This window comes from Pan paniscus, chromosome 15, assembly GCF_029289425.2.
Source record: "Pan paniscus chromosome 15, NHGRI_mPanPan1-v2.0_pri, whole genome shotgun sequence".
Taxonomy (NCBI): domain Eukaryota; kingdom Metazoa; phylum Chordata; class Mammalia; order Primates; family Hominidae; genus Pan; species Pan paniscus.
The window spans coordinates 81,845,311-81,872,367 of NC_073264.2; the positions used below are offsets into that span (position 1 = coordinate 81,845,311).

Sequence of the window (27,057 nt, forward strand, 5' to 3'; positions counted from 1 at the left end):
CACCAGAAACCAAACCTGGCACCTTGATTTTGAACTTACAGCCTCCAGAACTGTGAGAAAATAAATTACTGTTCAAGTCATTCATTGTGTGGTATTTCGTTATGGCAGCCTGAACAGATTAATATAATATGACCTATGGCTTCAGTCTATTCTTACGAAGACTTTATTCCATTGTCAAACAAAATTTAAAGTTAACTGTAGTTAGATTTTTTTTATGAATTGAATCTGTATGCAGAATATATTATTAATCCTACAAAATAAAATATCAACCTATGGAAATTTAATCAATCAATAATCAATTATGAGAATTTGTGTTTGTTGGATAAATACCCAACATCTTCATTAAGTGTCTTGAGGAAGCAGCTTGGAACACAATATAGAAATAACTTTAACAATTCCCAATAATAATTAGCTGACAAGGCTATTAATCACAGAGCAAAAACCATTCTATTAACCACTCACAGGAGTATTTTACAGATTACATAATAGGATCATTTATTTAACTACATCAACAAGTATTGCTAAATAAACCAAAATAGAGAATAAATTTGTAAATATGTCTTTTTTTTTTTTTTTTTTTTTTGAGATGGAGTCTCACTCTGCCACCCAGGCTGGAGTGCAATGGCACAATCTAGGCTCACTACAACCTTTGCCTCCTGGGTTGAAGTGATTCTCCTGCCTCAGCAACCGAAGTAGCTGGGATTATAGGCTCCTGCTACCACGCCTGGCTAATTTTTGTATTTTCAGTAGAGATGGTGGTTTCGTCATGTTGGTCAGGCTGGTCTCGAACTCCCAACCTCAGATGAACTATCCACCTCGGCCTCTCAAAGTGCTGGGATTACAAGTGTGAGCCACCACACCCAGGTAATGGCATTTTTTAAACCTTTGCAGTTGAGTAGTTGATAGCTTCCAATTAGGTGGGAATATTCATAAGTATCTAGTAAAACTACCAAGATGATCTTTTTAATCTGTGAGAATCCTCTACTGAGTCCTAGGGTAATGATATACTAAAGCCACTAAGAAATGACTCAAAGCTAAAAATCAAGGACCACAGAAAATTTAAATAAAAAGATTATAGCTTATAAAGGTAGCAATAATATTAGGACCCAGAATTTTGCTCCTTTAATTACTATGCTTCTTTTCCCAAACCTCTAGAAACAATTTTGAAAGAAAATGTTTGTATAAGAAACAGAGATAAAGAGGATGGCAATTTTTTAGAATGTGGTCAGCCATCTAAACAAGAATTAAATTAGAAATGCAAAAGTCAAATACAAGTCAACCTAAAAATATGTAATTTTTTCAGTAATACTTTCTCTACCTTTTCACTAAGTTATAAATATAATCAAGAAAAAAGCAAAATAATCTCCACAGCAATACATATACTTTTGCTCAATTAACTGAATATATTCCACGTAAATAATCTAAAGTGTATTTCCAACAAGTCAGTCAAGATACTGAGTACAGTATTTTCCATTCTATATCAGAAGGATAAAATATTAGATATTTATCCACATCTATCAATAAGAATTAAGTACACTGGGCCTAATACTTCTCACACAATGTTTTAAAAAATCCACATCAATAAAAAGACAATATTCATAAATGTAAGGTTTATATTCAAGTGTGGATTACACAACCAAGGGAGACAAATGATGGAACAGAGTTCCGAGACCTGAGTTCTAAGCCCTTCGCAGTAACTAATTAGTTTTATGTCCTTAGGTAAAACTAAAAACATCTTGGGCCTCAGCTTCTTCAATCTACAAAATGAGGCAGTCAAACTATGTGATCTCTAAAGCTACATCAGTTAAACAGTGTGGAAAAGCAAATGCTTGTCAATGCCTAGAATATACTATACTATAAAACGTGTAACTCTTTGGGGTGGTATCAAACAACACAATATAAACAAATCTTCTCCCTAAATTTGGAAGTGTATTTCTTATCCATCTAATCTCCAAGTTTATAGCTATTATCAAATAAAACCAGTACTTGGGAATTAATATATTCACTGAAATCTCATCTGCTTGTTGCTTATTTTTCTATAATATTTAAGTTAAGGAAGTGCCTCAACTGGGAAAATGCAGCATGCCCAATATAATTACTCTTTCAAAAAATATTTATTGAACATTTAGCCAGGCATTGTGATAAGTGCTAAAGATGTAATAAGGAACAGGATAAGCACAGATCTTCCCTAGTAACATTTACAGACTAAAGACACAGAAGCAAACGGGGAATTTCAACACAATGGGGCAAAGGCCAAGAAGAAAAAGTATAGCTTTATACCGTCAAAAAAGTATATAAATTCACCTTTCTGTCTCTTAAGGGAATAAATACTGGATATAGGAATTAAATGTGTCTCCTATGAACAACAGTGCACTCAGGATCCTGCCTGATGTGGAAGCACAGCTAATATTAGCTTTTCTTTATTCTCTGTCACAAAACAATAATGTAACATGTGGGCTCAACAGTGATTATCTCTAGTATGTGAGTCCATCCTGAGAGTGCTAGCCTGCGCTAGATTTGACATGTTATCCCTACCGTCTCAATGTGAATATCTTTGGTACTTCTCACTTCTTGCCATGATGTGAACAAAAACTGTGATCTGTGTCTTTGTCCTTGCTTCTCTTGGGGCCTTCCTGTCCAAATAGAAGTTTCTGACTATCAGTCTCTCTGGTGGAAACTCTTTCAATACTGCCACGAATTTGCCTATCTGGGACACTACATGATCATTTATTCAGATACCAATCCCTGACTACTTTGGCTAGAAAATCCTGGAAATCTCTTTCTCCATTACCCTAGAATATAACATCTCTCATTACGTGTATGCTGTCAACAAAATTACTCCAGTCTGTCCTTTCCTCTGAATGTTTGAACAATTTTCTTAATTCAGACTCTCACTCTATCTCACTGTATGGGAAAAGCTTCTTAACTGGTTTCTCTACCTCAAATCTTACCAACTCTAATCTACCTTTCACCTCACTACCAAAATGTAAATATAAGCATGCCATTCTCCTGTTCAAAACTCCTTTGTGATTCTCCATGCAATGTAGGTCTGAATCCAGGATCCTCAAAGTGGCAAACAATGCTCTACTGGATGAACTTAATCCCTCTGGAGCCCCATCCCCTGCCATTCTCTGTGTCATACCTTCATATTTTACTATTGCTAAATCATTTGAGTGTTCTTTGCATTCATCAAATTGCTTCTGTTCTGTGCCTTTCCTAGAACTTTGTTCTTTGCATGTTTGCTCTTTGCTCTTTACCCGGATGGTTTCAATATTCATCTGGGACATCAGCCTCCATGGCAGCTTCTGCATACTTCTATTACAGCTCCTACTTGTAAGACTGAAATTATCTGCATATTGTCTGTCTTTCCTGAAGACCAGGACAACGTCCTGTTCTTTTTTTTTTTTTTTTTTTGAGCTGGAGTCTTGCTCTGTCACCAGGATGGAGTGCAGTGGTGCAATCTTGGCTCACTGCAACCTCTGCCTCCTGGGTTCAAGCAATTTGCCTGCCTCAGCCTCCCGAGTAGCTGGGACTGCAGGCGCGTGCCACCATGACCGGCTAATTTTTTTTATTTTTAGTAGAGACAGGGGTTCACCGTGTTAGCTAGGATGGTCTCAATCTCCTGACCTCATGATTCCCCCCACCTCGGCCTCCAAAAGTGCCGGAATTACAGGGTGAGCCACTGTGCCCAGACGTCTTGTTCATTTTTTATGCCCACAGCATGTAACAGCATCTGAGACATAGTAGTTTCTCGGTAAATTCCATTAAGCTGAAGAAAACATGGCCTTACCATACCTTGTTAGAACTTGTTACAAAAACATACCCCTCATCTACGGAAACTGCTTACCTGGCATTCCTTAATGACCATGTGATGGTTAACACTGAGTGCCAAATTGATTAGACTGAAGGATACAAAGTATTGAGCCTGGGTGTGTCTGTGAGGGTGTTTCCAAAGGAGATTAACATTTGAGTCAGTGGGCTGGGAAAGGCAGACTCACCCTTAATCTGGGTGGGCACAATCTAATCAGCTGCCAGTGTGGCTGAAATATAAGCAGGCAGAAAAATATGAAAAGACAGACTGGTCGAGCCTCCCAGCCTACATTTTTCTCCCATGCTGGATGCTTCCTGCCCTTGAACATTGGACTCCAAGTTTTTCAGTTTTGTAACTTGGACTGGCTCTCCTTGCTCCTCAGCCTGCAGATGGCCTATTGTGGAACATTGTGATCATGTGAGTAAATACTTATAAACTCCCCTTTAAAAACAGATCTATTCCATTTGTTCTGTCCCACTGGAGAACCCTGACTAATACAGACCATCTCAACCCTCTTCCTTCCTGTAATTTCTTATTATTACCATTCATTAGCTATTTTACCTGTAAGTATAGTCCAACTCTCACTTGGACTTCATATTTTTATTATGCCACCAGTGCCAACAAAGCAACTGTGTGCAATCCCCACCCAATCCTTGTTTTCTAGAATTAACACTAACAGAACAAATTCATTTCGTAGATTTATGAAAACAATTACTGAATGCCCTCAGAGGTCCTTCTAATACTGCAAGACGTCAGAATGGACTATCTGAAGAGCAATTCTACTTTCCATATAGTTTTTTGTCCTCTGATTTCAGATCTTATCTTCAATACTTATAGAGCTGTCCAGTCATAGTTCATGGGAATTACAGTATTGTAGCCCATCAATAACCTAACCCATCTTTCTAGCAAATAGATTCAATTCCCCCTTAGTCAGTTGGTCAGTGTGGTATTTTTTATCACAACCCGTTTACACTGTAGAAGGAACAGTTGTCTCATGCAGTAATAGAAGGGGTCTGATCAGAAGTTCAATCCCATTAAATGATAAGGGAAAACTGCTCACAAGCTCCCAAATTAAAGAGCTATGATTAAGAATCATCTCTGGCTCTCATAGTTTAACTGAACTACTGCAGTAAAAGCTTTCTGTTCAGAAATGATAAAGATTTTAACTTGAAAGAAAATTCTAAGTACATTGCTCTTGTTGTCAGAATTGTAAAGCTGAGGAAAAGAAAAATGAGAAAAGCAATATTAATGCACAACAGAAATTTCTGGCCAAAACATTCTGAGACAGCAAAACGTGTATTCTAAATTCCCTATTCAGGTGGCATAAATACAAATTTGTATTTGTTTCTATCAAAAATGGCTAGAAATGCACAGGTTCACTGTTGTTAAAGTCTAGTGCTCAATCACTATACTTTCATTTTCTTGTTAAGAATGCTTTGTTTTAGGAGCCTTCTCTAATGCATAGTTGGCCTTCAAAGGTAAACTTTATCTTTCCATCACCTCCCACCCATGTCTTACTCACCAATCTCAGGGCATTATCTGTGGTTACTCAAATATTCTCATCTTCATGTCATTGTTCTACCCATAACTAACTAACTGGAGAACTACATATTTTTGCAAGGCCAAGTTTAAATATTGCTTTTTTCCAGAAGCTGTCTATGACATGCTGGTAGCATCATACCCTCCCTTTCTCCCAGCACAAACAATAGAATTAGCTCTTCCTTCTTCTGTGTTCCTTTGTCAATGTTCACATATATCTATAATCTGGTTCTTAATATTTCAACAGTTTTACTTTCCTTTATTCTCTCTTTCTAGGCCTACATATTTAACTTTAAAATGTTAAAATAAGAAACATGGAGATTCCCTAAGTGGACTGCAGTGATATCTTCCCCTGCAATTAAGCATTATAGCTTCATATGTTCAGTTACATAACAAAATAAATAGCTAAACCAAATAGGATGGCTTAAAGATCATAAATATTACAATAACTTTAGGATTTAAAGATTAATTACCTTGCTTTCTGCTAACCAGCGATGTGGGTCATAATGTATATCAGGACCAGATGAAAAAACCTACAAAAGAGAAAACAGTCGATTAGAAATACATTTTTCTCTGACATAAACATATATAAATGAAATTCTTCACCACAGCATCCAAAAGTTTAGTTCCCCAATTTAAGGATTTAAAAAGAAAAATCGTTGCCCCAAATACTCAACCAGTTCCAAACTAGCATTCATTTATATGCCTTTTTATGTATGTATTCATTTATTTATGTATTGGCAATAAATATTTTGATGGAAAAATCAACTATCAAGTGCTATCATTGCTAGGATATATGGAGGCTGATTCTATGGAGTTCCATATGGCAAACAGCTTCAATTAAAGTCAGTTTATTTCATTTCTGTTTGTTTCCTCTCCTCAGTCTTGTTCTACATAATGTACTTCAAAGAGGGTTATATGTGATTACATGGAAACAATTCTCTCTCATTTATCCTTCTTTAATTTAATAGTAAAAGGGCCATTTTGTCTTATCAATGATTGTCAATAGACACAAACTCATCGACATGACTTCACGCAAACATTGCCTTGTATTTCAATAGTTCATCTGCGCTAGCTGCTTTGACTTCCTTCACGCCAACTCATTTATAAAATCCCTTGCATCTGGTTTTGTCATATTACTAAAGTAAAACTGTATTCCAAGTTGGCAATGACTTTATAATTGTAAATACAAAAGTTTTTTCTCAATTTGTACTTTTGTTGAACTCTGTGCTACAAATAATATTTCTGAAGACCTCTTTCTCAAATTTGCCTGTTTAAAAATATCCTCTCTCTCTACAAGGAGAAGTCTATTCCTATTCTCAAATACCTCCATACCTCCTGAGCTGTGTGCACATTGCTTCTTTGTCAGGAATATCATTAGTTAACTCATTTAGACAAATGCTGAAAGCATACTGAGTGCCCACCACATACCACATATGTGAATATTGTATTCTTATATCCAATTTTCTCTCATCCACCTTTCTATCTAAATCTCACCCAATTCTCATATCCTCCCTGCCTTTTCAAGGAAATTTTCCCTAATCACCCGAGTTCACAGTATTTTTTTCCTCTTCCAGTTCTCTACTACATTGCTGAATATTTGCATACATCCATTTGTCATTGATTAGAATACACTATTATTCTTTTTCATTCATGAATGTCATACATGTCAATTAAATCTTCTGTGGCCTAATAAAGATATTAATGTTTAATATCAAAGTATAAGATAATTGGGTATAAGTACAAGTAATGTTCACATTTTATTATTTGCTTTACAGATTTACCTATAGCTACATGTTTAAGAAGATAGCCTTAACCTGCCAGGCATGATGGCTCACGCCTGTAATCCCAGCACTTTGGGAGGCCGAGGCTGGTGGATCACCTGAGGTCAGGAATACAAGACCAGCCTGGCCAACATGGTGAAACTCCGTCTCTACTAAAAATACAAAAATTAGCCGGGCGTGGTGGTGCATGCCTGTAATCCCAGCTACTTGGGAGGCTGAGGCAAGAGAATTGCTTGAACCCAGGACACGGAGGTTGCAGTGAGCAGAGATCATGCCATTGCACTCCAGTCTGGGGGACAAGAGAGAGACTTTGTCTCAAAAAAACAAAAAAAAAAAAACCATTTAACGAACGGTGTCAGCACAGTGTCTGGGACAGAGAACACAATAAACCACTGCTACTGCATATCAAGATGTCACTATTAATAAATAGGCTTCAAGGCCTATTATGAAAAAAGCACGATAACAGGCATTTGTCATTAAAAATATAAAGAAAGAGAAGCCATATGTATTTGTGAACATGTTACTAAAAAAGGCAATACAAAATAATGATAGGTAACATTACTTGAGTATCCACTAAGCGCAAGATATTTGACCCTATAATAGCATCTTCTATATCTTATCTCCCTTTATCTTCTCAATGAGCCAACTTATAACTGGGGACATGAACTCTTAGAGAGGAAAGAGCTTACATAACTTATCCAAGGTCATATATTAGAAATTTGCAATGACTTCCAATATGAACCTATACCTGTCTTAATCCAAAGCCCATCATCTTCATGCTCTAAAACTGAATGAATACTCAGACCAAGTGTTATGGAAAGAGAGAGACTAAAATAAGTGCAGTGCAGAACTAATCTATTTACCTGAGCTCTTGAATTATCAAAAACTGGCCTGTGAGAATGATACATCTTAATTCAGACACTTTCCTAATTGTTTTACAATTGTAGTGTATGTCTGTCCTTCATTGTCAAACACATACATTAACTAAAGTGGAATAAGTAACAAATACAGTGACTTGAAAAAGAAAAATGTAACTAAAAATAACATCAACATTCCCAGGACTTTTCTCAAACTCATTTATTACATATCTATTTTCTAATCTATTCCATAGCACTGTTACTCTTTACATACAATGGCTGAAAATCTCATCAGCAATATTTCAAGAATCAATAAATGACTAAGTGGAATTATTCCTTTTTTGAAAACATTTTACATGATTCTTCCACACTCTCTCAGAACTATAAACTACAAAACAAACATAAATTTTATCTTTACCACACCCCTGGGTGGTTTCTTGAGTATGTTTCTTGAGTGCTATGTTCTTGAGCATTCCATTTTTTTTCCCCAGGTTTACAGCAATAAAACAACAGAAGTTACTAATGAAAAGAGGCCCACAATGAAAAAAATGTAGACTCTTAAAAAATTAATAGAATTTCCTTTCTTTTAGATCTATTTTCCACCCAAGACTTGGATTGAATTAGTCTTTCTCTAGGGGAAGAAGCGTAAAACCCATTACCACAGTCACTCCATGTCTGAAAGCCTATAAAAAATTGGATGCTTCTTGGAATATATTGGAAGGATAATTTGTGACTCATAAAGAAATAAAATATTTAAGCAATCTGCTATCTGCACATCATGTATTTGCCTGCAATTGCCCATAACAAACTGTGTATATATATGCACATATGTGAGTGCATATATATATGTGTGTGTGTGTGTGTATATACATATATATATCTTACAACATGATCCAAATGTTTCCATTTTACCTTCCCACATGACTGAAAACAAACCATGCTGTTACAAATATTTAAATATAGAATAAATATTGCATTGCTAATATATACTTCTTCTAGATAAAAATTAGGATTTTCAAGGCTCCACATTCATTAAATAAACGCAAATATGACAAGTCTTAAATTTAAAAAGCAGCATTAGGAAAAAAAAAAGTTAGAATTATCATAGGCCCTACAATAGTTCTAAAAGAGTTAGTTTTCCCCCTAAAGCCAATTATTTCTCATATTAGACTCATAGTCTTTTCAAAGTAACACTTGAACTTAAAAAAAAATTGTAAATGGGAATACATATTGTAAGAATTCCATCAACTCTACCAAATTCTATTAGTTAAAATATTTCCATTAAAGACAAATTCTAAAAATGCCTTGACTGCAAGAGAATTAGTTATATTTTCCTTTAAACACAATTTAAGATAGAAAAAAAGGCAGAGAGAAAGAGCAAGAAAAAAGAGGGGAACATAGTAGTATGAGAAAGGAAGGTCATTCTAGAAGAGGAAAAAGACTAATAAATGTCAAAATCAATAGCAGAAACTGCTGAAAAATAAAAAGCATTTCAGCATAATATCACAATGTGAGTGCCATCATATCACCAAATGCAGTAAACAGAGGGGTAAATGATGCTAAACTGTAATGTATTATGGTTACACATATCAAAGCAATGTAATGTTCTCTGTATGTAAAATAGCAGCAAAACCTAGAGCTGACAGAAGTGCTTACCTGCAAGGAATTCAGAGCATCCATGATCACTTCTGTGTTTATTTATCATTTTACTATGACTCTAAATTGTGTAGCAGTATTCCATTTGTTACAATAGAAAAGCTAAATTAAATACAGTTGGTTTAAACAGGGAAGGCGGATAACATAGTGGTTATTAATTTAGGTTCCAGAGTTAGACTCCATAGGTTTGAAGCCCTAGTTTAGCATTTAACCAGATGTACAGCCAAGGGCAAGTTACTTAAACCGTCTAAACTTCCCTTTCTCTTAAGTGGGTTTAATCAGAGTAACTAAAAGATAGGGTTGTTTCAGAGGATAATGGAGAGACTAAAACACCATGCATACTACAGTACCTATACTATAGTACTCAATAGATGTTAGCCAGTAATATACCAACAACAACAAAAATAGCCTGCGATAGTGAAAACTCAAATTCCAGGCCTCTTGACTCCAAGGGCTACTTCTCTTATAAGATTTTTCTTTTTTTTTTTTTTTCCACAGAGTGAGACACAGCCAATTCAATGAAATAACATCATTCGTTCTCTCACCACAACTGTGCAATAGATCCAGCGCCTTATTCTAAAAAATGCAAAATGTTATTTTGTTTTATAAAATTTTCCATAATAATAATCTGACTACCACACATGAAAATCCTATTACAATTATATATTAGGAAACTAACTGAAAATATAAGGTGCAATGAGAATTCATAATTACTTTTAATTTCTCCACTGAGTCCTTGGAGAATGTTTTACAAGCTGCATCAATTTCCTTTCCTATCACACCAAGAATGGATTCCTGTTCAGTCTCCAAGCAAAGAAGTTGATCCTTGAGCTGCAATCTGGCCTCTTCCATCCTCCTTAAGTGCTCCTCTTCAATGCTTATATGTTTTTCCTAAGGCATTGAAAGAAATTAAACAAGGTGATTACCATTAAGTGGAGGCAAGAAAATACTTGTAATACCTGTTCAACCAACTAGAAGTGGATTTGAAAAGAAATCTGATTCCATCAGTCCCCTTACTTTACCAAAATAAAACACTTTAATCTACTCATTAACTGAGGTAAAATTATGGAGTTCCATCGTAGGGCAGTTTGGGAACTGGTGAGAAGATATCTGGCAAACAAAATTATAATAAGTCCCTAACCAAAAGAAAAAAAGAAGTAGAAAAAAGAACCTTTTCCCATTTTAATAACATATTCTCAGTAATGAATGAGAGTAAAAGATGATGTCAGACACTGACTTCAAGCTTTCACTGAACATTAGTAAAACACCAGAAAATATAAACTGCTAAATATGATGCTAGTTTCTTCATTTGAGGAAAAAAATAAGTGTTACCACCTTTATCTCACCAAAACATAGCTTTAGAAAAATTCTAAGTTTCAAATGCAATTGCATTTACCACATAAATGCTTTTGAGTCATGAAAATTTGATAAAAGAAAGATGAAGGTACTTTTCATCTTGTCATTATATACTTAAAGAAAAGGGAGCCCTTTCAGAGATTACAAGGACTTGGGGACCCACTCTAGGCAAAAATAATTCTAAATCATTATGATTACACAGTTACATTACTAGAGAAATTCCAAATACATAGGGCTTGTAATAAAATAAAAAAATCACTAGAATTGTATGTCTAAATGGTGGACCAAATCCACGATGGCTAGCTATGACACCTTCAGTCATCACACTGTAACCTAACCATCTTCAACTGGCCTGCTAAATACAACAAAACAAGGAAAATTATGTGAGCCACAAACCCAACCTGAATTGAAAAAAAATAACAAGGAGATCCACTCATTAAGAATTAATAATGAAAGCTAGAATGATATTTTACTAAAAGAAACATAAATGATATTTCCTTTCAATTCAACTTACTTTAAAAACAAATGAAACATCCTCTGCCAGGAAAGACAGACCCTTTCATAATCTATCTTCTGCACTTCTCTCATGCCTCATCTTCCTCCTTTCCACTCTATTGGAATTTGATTACTTACAGCATCTTAAATCTGCCTACATATGTCTCCCCAGACCACATCTGACTTGTACAACTCTGCTTGAAGTTGTGCTACTTCAAAATGGGGCTGGTAGCCAAGAGACATTTATCTCCAGGAGTTCATCTTAGTCCATCATCTGGGTCTGGATCTCAGCTTTGTAAACCTAGGAACTGGAATTTCTTTTTGGTACTCAGAGAGGTACTTTCAGCAGCAGAGTAACATTAAGCTCACAAGAGATTAATGTGTATGAACTAGAAAGCCACTCAATTAACTACATTCATTTACGATGAGACCCATAACTACCATATGAATCAGAATGTCCATGTCAGCATAACCAGTACATTTTCTCCCTATAGACAGATCTAGATGGGAAGGCAAACTATAATCAGACTATAGGTTAACGAATAGGAAATTAGAGCAAGGGGAGTTTGTTTTATGAAACAATGTTCAAATGGCATCCGGCTAATGAAAGTCCAGCATGTTCACCACACATCAGGAATTTACAAACCACAATAACAGGAGCTCCATTCTTCTAGGTAGTATTTGCATGGAGGGTGCTGAGGTGTATCTCCCTAACTTTCTTGTTTTTCCACATTGAGTTTCTGTCCAAACTCTCCCTACCAATTAATACATCATTTCTTTAGATTGATTAATATTTTCCCAAGTCTTGCTCATATCTAGGAGTTTTCTGAAAAATTAACATCCCAGCTCTGAACAGTATTTGATAATTGTATCATTTACTCATTAGAAAGCAACATTATTACTAAGTCTCTAGGTGATATTTGCCTCCCTACTGTTCCTGTGTATCTACCACCTATACCTTCTTATCCTTCAAAGTTTATCCTTTAAGATGCTGCATTCTTTCTTCCTGAACTCCTGAAGCAAATCATTCCCATAGTATATTAGGTATATCATAATTTTTTAATTTTTTTCAAATTGTAATATAATTATTTGCTTGTGCACCTATCTCCCCAAATAAACTGCTAATTTCAGGAGTCTACAAAACAAGTTTATTATCATCTTTGAACTCCTCCACTTTGCTGAATAAATGATTTAAACATTTTTTGAAGACACAAATTCAATATGTTAAAGATGATTTCATCAATTACCATGCAGAGCTTATAACCTTGGAGGCTACTGAGGTGTCCTAGGAGGTTTCTCCCCACACGTACATAAGGCCTCCTGATGGTGCAGTATTTTCATGGTCTGATAGTAATAAAGAAAATAAATACCCTATCAGAGACTACCGATGTATTAGAAGACTGCCCATATTTTACATCTAAGCAATTCAAAATAATGTTATAATTGATCTTTCTTTTCTCACTTCCCTCAAAGCCAACTCTCTTTCATCCACTACTACTTTTCTGTGGTCTCCATTACTTGTCTCTTATTAATAAGAAGATAAAACTACTTCAATCTTTTGATATTCTTGAGAATGTTGATATTGTCAGAAAAATCTCTATAAGTTCGGTCTCTTTAGAAAACATAGAAAATTTCATTATCCACTTCACTATCCTCTGTGGGACAGTTGTATGCTATGTCCAAGCTCTCTTTGAAGTAAAAGCTGTAGGACTATGGGCTCACATGGATGTTAAAGATCAGTAAATTCAACTACTTGCTCCTTCAGGATTCCCTTATTTGGCATTTTTGACAGTTGAGTCATCTAACCACTAAATGAACACAAGTGTCAAGGAACAGAGTACCTGACAAAGCTGTAAACTCTCTCCATCAGTGTCCAAGCTATATGCAACAATTAAACTAAACAAACAAATCCTTCACCCCCACTAAGGCTTCTAAACTTCCAGGTAAAGATTTCTGTTCCTTTCCCCTGTTTTTTATTTGATTAGGTTTCAGACACATAGTGGTCTCCATTGTCTGCATGTACTCCAAGATTCCTAAATCCAAGAGTTAAGTAAGCTCTTCCACACCATACTTCAGCAGTTATAATTTCATTCTTTCATTCATTCATCCCCCTCATCCAACAAATATTTACCTAAGTCCTATTCTAGACAAGACATTCTAGTGTCCACTACAGATGGAGTAAGTGATTGCTTCTCGGCCTTCTGGCTAAGTTCGAGTGTGGAGATAGAGTAAACGACACAGACAGGCAGGCTCCTACTCTCATAGAGTCAACAAACATTTGCATGAAATGTCATTACTTTTGTCCCATTCATCTGGTTTGGGCATATTTAATTGAACACTAATTATGGTACCCAATGAATTAGCGCTTTCTCCCAGTTTCATGTTTTAGAAATAGATGTGCTGACTAAGCAAGCACAGCTAATTCTGGGGGAGGGTTGGGGCTGGAAATTGGCTGAAGTTAATCCAAGTATCCTGTTAGATTTAGAGGCATTCAAATAAGTAAGGGCAGATGATAATATTTAGGCTATTCCCTGGTCTTTCAGTCAATTCAGAGGGGGCAATATCCCGATTCTACAAGATTAACAAAAAGTTACCAAATTTCTACAGAACCAGAGGCAAAATGTGGTATATTAGAGAATGATTAGAAATATGGAAGACACAATCTAACTTCAATGTTTCAGGGTGAAAGGACACAGATGCCTGGAGCTAGGGAATGTAGGTAACTCCTTTTGGAGGGTAGGGAGGAAGGCAGATGAAGCTAACTACAGCAGTCTATGAGATTCAAGAAGAAAGATATCCTAGATAATGGCTGAGTTTGAGAAAGAACCCCAGAGAATAAACCAACCCCTAATTTTACATTTTAGGTAACCAAAGCGCAAACAGACTACATAACTTGACTAAAGTGAAAGAACCTATTAAATACAACCCCATAACCTGATCCCCTGACTAGTCTTCTCTCTTAAAATGCTAGAAAGGCTGAGGCCTTAACATTAGAATTTAGAAAAACAATGTGAAAAATTCAGAAAAGTTTTCAGCAAGTTATGTGAGGACTAATGTCCTAAAGTAGAAAGGAGAAATCAAAAATTAAATTCTGAATGAGCCTTATTATAAATGAAAATATATGACATATTGACATATTCAGAATAGACCACAAAATCAAAAGCACACTGAACATGCATAATATCCCAAACTTTTAAAGGGGCTATCCATCTGCGCTGAAGAAGTACCTGTGTACACATAAAATCTGCTTTAGTCCAATTTTCAAAAGTGTGCTAATCACACACTGAACAAGGTATAGTTCCATCGTCAAGACAGGAAAGGTTTTATGAAGCTTCTATTTTAGGACAAGAAAGGCTCATATTGTTGACACTTAAGTATAAAGAAAACGTAAAATAAAACTGCTGACAATCTCATGATAAACACACACACACACTCTGTTAACTGGTTTGATGAACTGTCCTATAATTCAAAAGATAAGAAATGCTGTTGTAATTATAGATTTATGTTTCAGCATGCTCTTTACAACTCAGAGCATTCACTTTCCCAGAGGCTCTAAAGATTATAAGGAGATAGATCTTATCAGAAATATAAAAGCTTCAATAACACAAGAGCATGTCCAAAATAGTATCTCTTTGGTAAAAGGTTATGAGATTCCTTCAATGTCTTAAGAGTTCCAGAAATGCCACTTTATTTAGAATATGGCTATTACATGAAGTAAAAACAGTTCATCAAACACTTTAAACAGAAATATTACGTTAAATAAAGTACACTGACATGACTAAATAAATCATTAATTTACAAAGGTAATTAATGGTTTTCCTTCACTGAAAATTAACTTGAGTCAGCAAATGTGACAATATTTCAGTCCCAAGGCCATCTTTACATACGTCAACAAAGGGTAGGGGGAGATAGGATAAAAGGTAGAGAAAGAGAGAAATCAAATAATATTAAAGGCTGAAATAAAAACGAATGCAATTTAAGCAAAGTTACTGGAAATACAGCTTGTTGAACCTACTGACATGCACACATCCCCTAAAAAGTTTTGAGGAAGAATATTTTCATAACTCAAGATAACTGTTATGCCTAAGCTTTAAATCCAGGACACTAGCATTACAAGGCAAATTATGAAACTATCCTGAACAAAAATTGGATCTGTCTAGAAACCATTTATCTGACTCTCTAAAGAAGGCCCACATTTTTATACCAACAGTTGACTCAGCTGCAAAGAAGTTAGGATACAACATAAAATGTCAACCAGGGCAGAAACTACAAGGGCAACTAAAAGAGAAGATATCTGCGATGGATACTATAGGAAACTTGGAAATAATTTAAGCTGGAAAATTACCACACAGCAGTTTCAACTGTCTTACAAAATGGCCAAAAAAGAAAAAATAACACATCAAGTGCTGGTCACATCATAACCACTTTTTTCAAGCTTATTTCTCAAAACTAGATTTTTACATAATGGAGAGCTCCTTAAACTCAAAACTTGTCTATATATGAAATATCTAGACTGATATCAAAAAATAAACAAGACAAAGCAAAAATAACTCTAAAATCAAGAGTTCAGATGAGTTTGAAAAATCTCCATGGATTTACCCTACATATATCATTTGCCCTCTGGGAAACCAACTCTTCTCAAGAATATACAGGAAAAGGAAGGTGAATTCCTAACTCATTATAAAAGTCCAATAACACACCCCTCCTTCCTCACCCACATGGTTGTTAGAACAGTGAAAGATTACCTGAGTTCTTGCACAGGAATATCAGGTGCCCCTTCTCTGTGCTACCAAAAGAAGTTATGATTAATAGTGCATTAAGAGCATGTGAGAGTCTTAGTAAAACAATAGAGCTAATAGAAAAAAGGAATGGCAAATGGGAACACTGGCCATATGATTTGATGCAGGTTAAAACTTAGGTATGACAGGCTTTGCAATCTATAACCTCTAAAATTTAAATTTCTGCTCTGCCACTCACTACTCTGTGTCTTCTATGTCTGTCTCCTCATCAGACTGTGAGTACCTCTAATGTGAAGATCTTATCCTTCTTTATTTACATATCCCAGCCCCTACTAGACTGTCTCACATAGCAGTCATTTCATAAATCTTGCTAAAACATAAATAAGCTTTTATGTTCTACTCATTGACAAGCATTTTTGAGCATATTAAATGTGTCAAGCATACAACCAATACAACAATTTTTAAAAATTATAAACAAGAAAAAAATTTTAATCTCTGAACTCAGATAACTTCTCATGCTACAGTAAGTTAGTTCTCTTTTGTTGCCACAGTTAATTATTTAATTCATTGAGGACAATCACTTTGTCAGTAGCGAGACTATTGTAACTATCAAGAAAAGACGATATCACAATAGTGAGAGCCCTGGAAGTGGTAAGAAGTATTCAGATGCAGAATCAATTTTAAAGTAGAGTCAATAAGATCAGCTGATGAACTAAATATGGGTCCATGTGTGAGAGAATGAGCTGATTCTTTACATGTATTTAACAAGCAAAGGAACACTATGATTTCTACTCTAAGATTGGTTTCTAAAACAAAAATGCTACCATTTTGTGGGTTAGATACACTCTCTTCCTTCTCCTCTGATAAGCAGAGGATTGCTTTATACTATTTCCTCCAAAAGAGGGGAAGAAGTTATGATTCATAGCGTTAAGAGTATGCAAGAGCCTTAGTAAAACAATGGAGCTAATAGAAAAACGGGATGGCATATCAAAACACTGGCTTTAAGATTTGATGCAGGTTAAAACTTGGGTGTGAATGACTTTCCAATCTATAACCTGGTCTTAGGCAGGCTTACAAAAGTTTGTTTCCATAAACCAGAATCAAAAAAATGGAAATTCTAATTCAAACTTTTAACCACATTTAAAGAAATTATTCTGCCTCAGGCTTTTCATTGTCTTTTTCTAGGAAAGTATTGAGCAATACAAAGACGATGAACAGCATAATCAGAACATGTTAGGATATGTATTGGATACGTTCCTAGAAATTAATATTCAAAGTTGAAATAACAAATACCTTCTAAATGATACTTTATGCATTCATTTTTATTCTTATTACATATTTCTCTCAAGACAAATGCCTGGAAATAGAAATAACATCCATAATTTAAAAATCAGCCAATTTTGATGCATTTCTATTTCTGAAATGAAATATGGACAAGGGAACAAACAACTAGAGTTTCAAATTATGCATTTGGAATGAACATTGTTTAATTTTCAAAAGAAAAAAATTATCATTCATCTTGAGAGAAATGTTTATAAGGTTACAGTGTCTTTAATAACCATCAAGATTTCTTCCTCTTTTTTTTTTTTCTTAAAGGAAACTGAATTTTATTCTGAGTTTTTTTTTTTTTTAATTATACTTTAAGTTCTAGGGTACATGTGCACAACGTGCAGGTTTGTTACATATGTATACATGTGCCATGTTGGTGTGATGTACCCATTAACTCGTCATTTACATTAGGTATATCTCCTAATGCTATCCCTCCCCACTCCCCCTGCCCCACGACAGGCCCCGGTGTGTGACATTCCCATTGTTCAGTTCCCACCTATGAGTGAGAACATGCGGTGTTTGGTTTTTTGTCCTTGCAATAGTTTGCTGAGAATGATGGTTTCCAGCTTCATCCATGTCCCTACAAAGGACATGAACTCATCCTTTTTTACGGCTGCATAGTATTCCATGGTGTATATGTGCCACATTTTCTTAATCCAGTCTATCATTAATACTTTTCTTATGAAAGAATATTTTTTAAACTTAAAAATGAAAGTCCAAATAAAATAACCTGTATATAACAAGCACCTCTTAGGTGTTTTTCCTAAAATTTATTGATTATTGCTTGTTCAACATTAAACAACAAAATGAATTGAGTCAATAAACAATTTAAATGCTGATGAAAGAAAAACTCTATGAAAACAAACCCAGACATTCACTTTATGTTCCCTTTTAGGGTCAACCAAAGCCAACTAAGATTGCTTAACTGAAACAGGTATGATACAGAACTTTCATGTTGCCTATTCCATCGGCTTCTTTCACCTCAACCAATGGTATACACCATTATTTAGCCTGATACCCACACTACAGGGATCACTCACAACTGTGGAAGTAAATGAAATCAAGCTAATAGTAAAGGATTTTAATGGAAAGTGCAGAACATGTTTGCCTTCTCCTCTAGACCCTTGTAGTTATCAACCCCTCAGTGAGTTAAGGATTTAATAGCAGGCCTCCCAATCAAGTCCAAGTCAGGAGTGGGTACAACTGGTAAACTTTGACTTTACTCCTGTAATTCACTTAAAATCAACCTCTTTGATTGTAAATAGTTGGTAGGAAAGTCATTGCCAAAACGGCTTCATCATAGCTGTGTTCTAATTCAGAAAGTAGAAACCAGAAGTACTTCTATCCACCTTTATTTTTTTCCCTTCTCTTTGCCACAGCTGCACATATAAATGCATCCTCTCCCTTCCCACTGTATATTCACTTCATTTTTGCATTCTATACTGTTTTCTTAACATCTGACATTACATTTCATAAATGGGAAGCACTCTGTTATTTCAGCCTATTCTCTGTAAAAGTCAAGGAGTACTCTGGGCTTAATGGTTACATGTGATTCAATTAAACATACTTTAAATGAAAACTCCTAAAAATGTATCATTTGCCTTCAACCATTTTATTATTTTTATTATTGTTTTTATTAAGAAGATGGGAATCTAACAGGAAATTACTCATAACATCCTAGTTAGTGTTTACTTAGAGTATCTGGTTTAAATTTGCTTCTAAATTAATGTGTGGTGACTACAACTTTATTCTACTCACACAACTTAAAATATCTGTAGCACCAAAAAAAAGACCACAAGCTGCCTAAAAATGGCCTAAAGTGTAAACATTAAAGTAAATGCTAGAAGTCCACAGCTCATTTGCTTCTATTTTTCTGATTTCTCTAGAAAAATCTGAAGTCAGAAAATTCTGCCTGCTACCATCAAATACCTCTTAGTCAAAAATGTGACAATGTGACTTTGCAAAGTAGTGAATACTTCATAGAACAGACATCTGAAAATCATATATATTTTTCCCCATCATCAAAAAATAGCAATCCTAAACAGATGGTTAAATCAGAACTGAAACACAAAGTTTAAAAACACTGATTCACTGTTTCCTCTCACAGATATGTTTTATGCAGAAAGTTCAGGTTTTAATTAGATTTTTCTAACAAAATCATTGACGACTCACATTCCAAAATTTGTCAGACCAAAAAATAAGAGTATATGGTAATTTGTTGAATGCAATAACCCTAAATTTAAATTCAATGCTAAGAGTTCAATGAAAAGAGAGTCATTTTGCTGGCAATAAATAAAGGAGAAGAATATAAAGACTGTATGCTTATATCCTGTTTCTACCATGTTTCTATGCAGTGTTGAGCAAGTCACTATATTCTCTCAACTTCAGTTTCTACCATCTGTAGAAATGGGCGCCATAAATACACTTGCAAATGTGAATTATAACTACCATTTTTTAAAGATCCATATGTTGTATAAGAAAACGATTTCAAGTGTTTTTATCCAACATAATGACAGCTTTAAAATGTTACTAGGTGTCACTTTATAGATGACTTAAATAAATCTTTTCATGGGAAGGAACAAAAATGCATTTCTATGCATCCTGATCTATTCAACACAAGTTCCTATCAATTGCTATAGCCTTAGATGTCTCATAATTTCTGGTCTTAAACTATCTCTTAATTGTTTCATTGAAGTTTTTCTCATCTTCTGAAAGAATTAATAGCAGAAAATAAGGTCCTCTAAAGAGAACTAAGCATAGCTATTGAAACAAGTAAGTATTAAATGAGATAGCTCAGTGTCTCCAATTAACACTGGCCAGAAATGGTTCTTACCAATTCTGATCAATGGAAAGAACAGGACTGGTAACCCTGAGTCCTATTTCCATTTCTACCCAAGGATAGCTGGGACCTCTTAGGTAAGTCAGTTAACTCTTTGGGCCAGAACCTCATCTATAAAATAAGGTATTGGGAGCTGACCTCCTGTTTAAGATTATGTTTAAGCTGACCTTCTGTTTAAAATTCTTATAAACTTTAACACTGATACCAAATGCTTTTTGGAATTACTGATATGGACAGTACACATGGAAATATGGGGTAGAAGAGGGGCAGCTGCCCACAAAGGCTGCACCCTCAAGGCTGGAAACCCATGGCCCTAAATGAGAACAAAAATTCCTGTTTTTGTGCCCAAAAGTTGCCTTTTGGCCCACCCATCCCTCTATCTGGTACCCATATAAACCCCAAACCCCTGGCTCCATGAGCAGAAAAGAAGATGAACACAAGGGCAGAAGAATGGCAGAATGGTGTGACAGACAAAAGAGAGGAGCATCTGAACATCGAGAGGAGTTACACTGGGGACGGTTGGAGAGGAGATCGGCTGCTGGATGGCCAAACTCCAGGGGAAGATCATCTTCCCACTCCATCCCCCCTCCAGCTCCCCATCCATCCTGCTGACAGCCACTTCCATCACTCAATAAAACCATGCATTCATCCTTCAAGTCCATGCGTGAATTGATTCTTCCTGGATGCCGGACAGGACCTAGGTACCAAGAGAGCACTGAGCTGTTTAACACTTAAGCCATCTGCAGATGGCAAGGCTAAAAGAGTGCACTGTGACACATGCCTACTAGGGCGTCAGGAGTCACAGACACCCACGCCTGGATGCTACTGTGGGGCTGGATCCCAGAGGTAGTTGCCCCAACTCCTGCACCTGCCAATCTGTGTGCTCCCCCTCCCATAAGAGGTTTCAGTGTGCATGGCAGCCCAACAGACAAGCCACAACCCTGTTGCACATCCTGCAAGGGGGGTCAGGGAACTCTCTCCTCTCATTACCAGCTTTGTCTCAGTAGTCCAGTGCTACCGTGTAAACTCTGAGACAATGCTTGTTAAACAAAAGGTAATACATAGATTTTTCAGGGGCAGAAAGACTGAAAAACTCCTGACGAACTTGCAACATTGTCAAGGCTAGCTAACTAAAGGCGTAAGACAGCATCTTTTGTAACAGAGGAAGCTCCATGTACGGAGGTGATTATGGGTGGATTAAAGGAGAAAAGTAAAATGAGGGTGGCAGGTATCTCTGAATTCCTCCAGGTTTGGGTACCTAGTAACAAGAAACATATTCTCATAATTCTGCCTAGAATATCCAAGAACAAGATATTCTATATACCTATAATTTCTCAGATTCTTGTATATATAAAATGAAAATCATCAGTAAAATTAAATTATTCCTTCACTAATACTGGAAAATAAATGTCTTTATGGTGTTTGTGTTAGACTTAGGAAAACAATCTCATAATATTGCTATCATTTTCTTTACAAATTTTTCTCATTGTATATAAATACATCTGCACAAAATATTGTATATATTCTTTGATAAAACAGCCACATTTATAAAACATAAGGATGAAGAAAACATACGCAGTATATAAAAAATAATTTGTAAAATAATGTCAATTTTCAGTGTCAGCTATTTTAAAAATATACAAACATATTCAAAATTAAAATCAATTTTTTAAATATATCTACTACCAAACTACTTGACTTTACAAAGACAGCTGATGTCATTTATAAACTCATAACTATTTGCAAACGAATTTTTTTAATTACATAGGGTGCAGATCCATGTAGATCAGGCATTTAAAACCTTCATTACGTAAACTTTAATGCTGACTGGCTGAACAAAAATGATTCAATTATGCACTAACACTTGTTGATTCACAGATTCCAGTGAAACTAATAAAAATATATTTCTGATAGAGTAAACAGGTAAATGTCACGAAAATCAAAAGATTAATATCAGTAAGATTCTTCTGAAACAAAAGAAGAATCAAATATTTCACCGTAAAATGTAAGCAAAAGGAACAATAAATTTTAATGATACTAGGGATGGGAGAAAATTCTTTCTATAATATTTCAGGGTAGCTTTTTTGCCCTGGTTAGAAGCTAGTAATAAAAGTACCAAATGAATATGTAAAAATCTGTGGGTTGCATAACACTCGTTCTCTTTGTCATGTAAAACTGAAAAATAACATTTGATAAAGCAAAATCAGATGTTAGAAAAAATGCATTTTAATACCATATATCACCACTGAATACATGAGGAAAATATGCTAAAGTCAGTTATTCTGTGGATATTTAGCAACGGCAGTGTTCTCCCACTGATTAATGCTACCACTGATGCTAATGGTTTATATGAATTTTGATGCAGTTTTAATATTTCTTAGCTTACCAGGTAATAATAACATGACAAGAAACACAATCTAAAACCACACAGTCAAAATAAAAGCAAGGCTTTAAAAAAAAGGCTGTGTGTATTGGTAGCCTCAGTAACATCACACATTGATGTTGAGGATGGGCATGCAAAAATACCACCTTGTTAAGCAAATTAGAAAGCGTCCACCCCTTTTGATTGTAGCAGAGCTGTCCCTTCAACCCATAAGGCCTCATTTATCAAATTCATTGCATTGCTTACATGGTAATCTTCAGGCTACTAGTCACTGGGCTTTCCTTCATTGAAAACATATTTTTATTTCGTTTTCTTGCTTTTATCTGCCCCAGACTGGCCACCTTATACATGTGTGTATGTGTATCCATATTTCTTTACATATATACATATGTGTGTGCGCGCATGCGTGTGTGTATGTGTGCGTGTGTGTGTATACACACATACCTCTTTGTCCATAATTTACTTATAAATTACCTACTATGTGTCAGGCTCTGTGCCTGGTCTTGGAGATGGAAATATGACCAAGGTGTAATTCGTCTCCTCAAATATCAAGCATAATTATAAAAGTGCCCACCTGTTTGGTTTGCTTAACACATGTGCCTTCAATATCACTTGCTGATGAACCGGCCAGCTCTTTTCACATGTGTGCCTCCTCTGTTTCAAATGATTCAACATAGTCTGGTTCTAAACTTCCCATCAGCAAAGTTCTGTGGCTTTATGATTAGGTAAATCACAGGCACATTATTTTTATTACTAACACATCATTAGGCTGACCGTAGGCAGTCATTCCATATATGCCAATTGGGTGACTGCTTGGTTGAACCAGTAGTCAGCATATATTTGGAAACATAACAATAACAAAATAATGGCAGCTACCATTAACTGATATCTTATTAGATACCAGATACCATGCCAAGCACTTTACATACATCCTCACACTTAATCCTAATAAAGGTATTATTATGCCCATTTGAAGGATGATAAAACTGAGGCTTTGAGTTTTAAATAACTTGCCTAAAGCCACATAGGTAGGAAAGAATTGAAAGTTTTACGCATAATCATTATTGCTATACTATCTCTCAAAGAGAAAGTCCCTATCTGTAGTTGGCTCAATCCAACAAAATTTTGATTCATAGCTAACTATAAATGGATCAACACAAACAGCTAAGTTAACCTAAAGTACATAGCAATCATGTACATGAAAACTAAATATTAAAGATTAGAAAGCATATAAACTACGTATATATAAGCATGTTTGCGTGTGTATCATTAAGATTATATGCCACTTTAGGATACAGAGACCATCTTTTCTCTGCATTAGCACCCATTGTCAGGACTTGACTACATAGTTTTAACAACTGAAAGAGATTTTGTTTTTTAAAATCCCACTATGTGTTAGCCAACAACAAACATGTATCTTATCTCTGTCCTATCCTCAACATCCAGCACAATGCCTGCCATATAGCAGATGCTCAATACATAGCAATATTAAAATAAAATCATTAATTCTTCAAGTTCTGTTCTAAAGTGAATGCTCCACTTATATGAATGCGTGATAACACATGCATCTGAAATATCATAAGCAGAATCTGTGAAGCAGCATGTATTTTTTTTTTTTTTTTTGAGATGGAGTCTCGCGCTGTCGCCCAGGCTGGAGTGCAGTGGCACGATCTCGGCTCGCTGCAACCTTCCGCCCCCCGGGTTCAAGTGATTCTCCTGCCTCAGCCACCTGAATAGCTGGGATTACAGGTGCTCGCCACCACACCCGGCTAATTTTTGTATTTTTAGCAGAGACAGGGCTTCACCACGTTGGCCAGGCTGGTCTCGAATTCCTAACCTCAGGTGATCCGCCCACCTCAGCCTCTCAAAGTGCTGGGATTAAAGGCATGGGCTACCATGCCCAGCTGACATTTTCAACATATCGAATTTTTCACCACTATTTCTTAAATGCAGCTATGGAAATATAAAACACATTAATGCAATCTTCTGGCTAACTTCATAATTTCATAAATTAGAATTTTATTATGAAAAAGTTGAAAAATTTAGCATTATCACCAGAACTGCAACCTGCCAATAGATACATTCAATACATGTGACCAGTAGACACAATCAAAACAAAGCATGACATAGAACTAAATGACAGCTGTTTTCAAGACTGTAGGCCTAAATTTAGCAACATAAGCACATTTAATCATAAACTCCTAACTAACTTACATTTTATTTCCTTGCTTTACCAATTACTAGAGAATTTACATATATATATTTAATTTTATATTTATATGTAATTTTTTTACTACTCTATATATTAATATATATTAATTATATATATTAATAGTAGCAACATCTTATACACAACAAAAAGCGGAAATGTAAGCAAAGCACTAAGAAAGTTTCTTCCTAGAAGTTTATGAGTAGTTTTATGACAATCCACCCAGTGCTAATTCCTTTCATCATAGATTTAAGTAACCCTGATTGAGCACATACGTGCATTCATTTGGCCCATGTATATAGTGTCTCATCCTATTAACCATACTTTGATGGTCATTTTTTACATTTGACTTCTATTACCTTCAATTTCAAACCCTTTTAGGAAGTGGGTGAAAGAGAAAACAAATTTAAATATTCTGTTTCCTATTCTTAGTTGACTTTTTGCCACAAGAGAACCTCAAAAGTAGTGACTTCTAAAAATATTTATTATTCTATCCAACACGATATATGAAGTCACTCAATAATTTTACACATCTACTCAAAGGAAAGCAGTGAGCCTGGTGGGGATGTACCAAAGTTACAACCTTCTTACCATGAGAATTAATAGTTACAGTGCCTACCTACCACATAAGTGAACACTTAACCATTAGGTAATTTGAACCTCAGTTTTGTCACTCAAAAGGGAGCAATAAAACCTAATTGCTACAGACTGAATGTGTGTACCCCAAAATTCATAGTTGAAACTGAATCTACAATGTGATGATAATTGAGGGTGGGAGGTGATTTGAGAGGTGATTGGGAGGTGATTTGGGAGGTGAATGGGTAGAACCCTTATGAATAGGATTAATGCCCTTATAAAAGAGACCCCAGAGCGCTCTCTCTCCACTTCTGTTATGTGAAGACACAGCAAGAAGAAGCATCTGTGAACCAGAAAGCATGCCCTCACCAGACACTGATTCTGCCAGCACCTTGATCTTGGACTTCCCAGCCTCCAGAACCAAGAGAAATAAATTTCTGTTGTTTTTCTTCTATCCAGTCTATAGCATTCTGTTATAGCAGCTCAAACAGACTAAGACACTAACCCAAAGAGTTGTAAGACTTAAATGATGGATAGACATAGGTAAATCAGTTGGCATAAATATCTGACTTATAGTAGATCCTCAATAAACCATCATTCCTTTTTTTTCTGCTTCATTTCTAAATTTCTATTTTAAGACAGAAAAAATTTAAAATCAAATTCTTACCCTTCAAATGTATTAGAAGCTGAATGGGTGGTTGAAAGAATAAAAATCACAGCATTCTAATAAACTGACTTTTTTGGGGGGCACCAATACAACTTCCCTGTGAAGGACTACAATTATCATTTGTTGATATATAAAATATTTTCTAGAGGAAATTAAAATTGAAATTAGAATTTGAAATTAGAATTCACTCATATTTTTACCCTTTCTTCTAGTTGATCCTTCAAACATTGATATTTTAGCTTCAGTTTTTTGTTCTCATTTTCATTCTGGGTTAATTCCTCTGTCAGTCTGTCACACTGTGATTTCAACTTCTCCAGCTGACCACGATGAATTTTAGCCATATTCTTTTCTTCTAAACTTTCAGCCTGAGAAAAAGAGAAGGAAAAAAGAGAAAGTCCACTAGCCATAGCCAAAATACACCAAACACATTACATATTTTATCAGTGGAAAAACACTGCAAGATTTCAGCTCGTTCAAAGCATTCATATATAAATATTAAAATAAACACAAAGGAAATGTTCTTTGCAGTTATTCAATCGCTCATCAGTATTTACCAAGCATTTACGAAGTGGTAGATACTGGACTAGATGCTAAAGATAACAGATATGAATAGTAAGAGAGTCAGATGCAACAATCTATTTGACAACACTGAAAGAGAAGTGCTTATTAAAGGTGTAAGCTGGATATTTTGGAAATCCAAAGAAGAGACACCAGCTCTGCTAAGAGGGGAAGGAGTTATTAGAGAAGTGTCCCAAAAGGGAAATACTATGAGATGTTACTAACTGATAAGTTCCCCCGTCTATAGATGGGGCTTAAC

The 27,057-nt window shown here is 35.4% G+C and overlaps 1 protein-coding gene across 4 annotated transcripts in view; it reads right to left on the reverse strand.

The window, feature by feature from the left end:
* Positions 1-27,057, reverse strand: part of CEP128 (centrosomal protein 128) — a 447,679-nt gene that overhangs the window by 255,095 nt on the left and 165,527 nt on the right. For all 4 annotated transcript variants that reach the window (XM_057299772.2, XM_063596092.1, XM_034937939.3 and 1 more), the window contains 3 exons: positions 26,441-26,605; positions 10,362-10,538; positions 5,824-5,883 (listed from right to left, as the gene is read on the reverse strand). In XM_057299772.2, the coding sequence (XP_057155755.1) occupies positions 5,824-5,883; positions 10,362-10,538; positions 26,441-26,605 (402 nt within the window). The remainder of the gene's footprint in view (positions 1-5,823; positions 5,884-10,361; positions 10,539-26,440; positions 26,606-27,057) is intronic.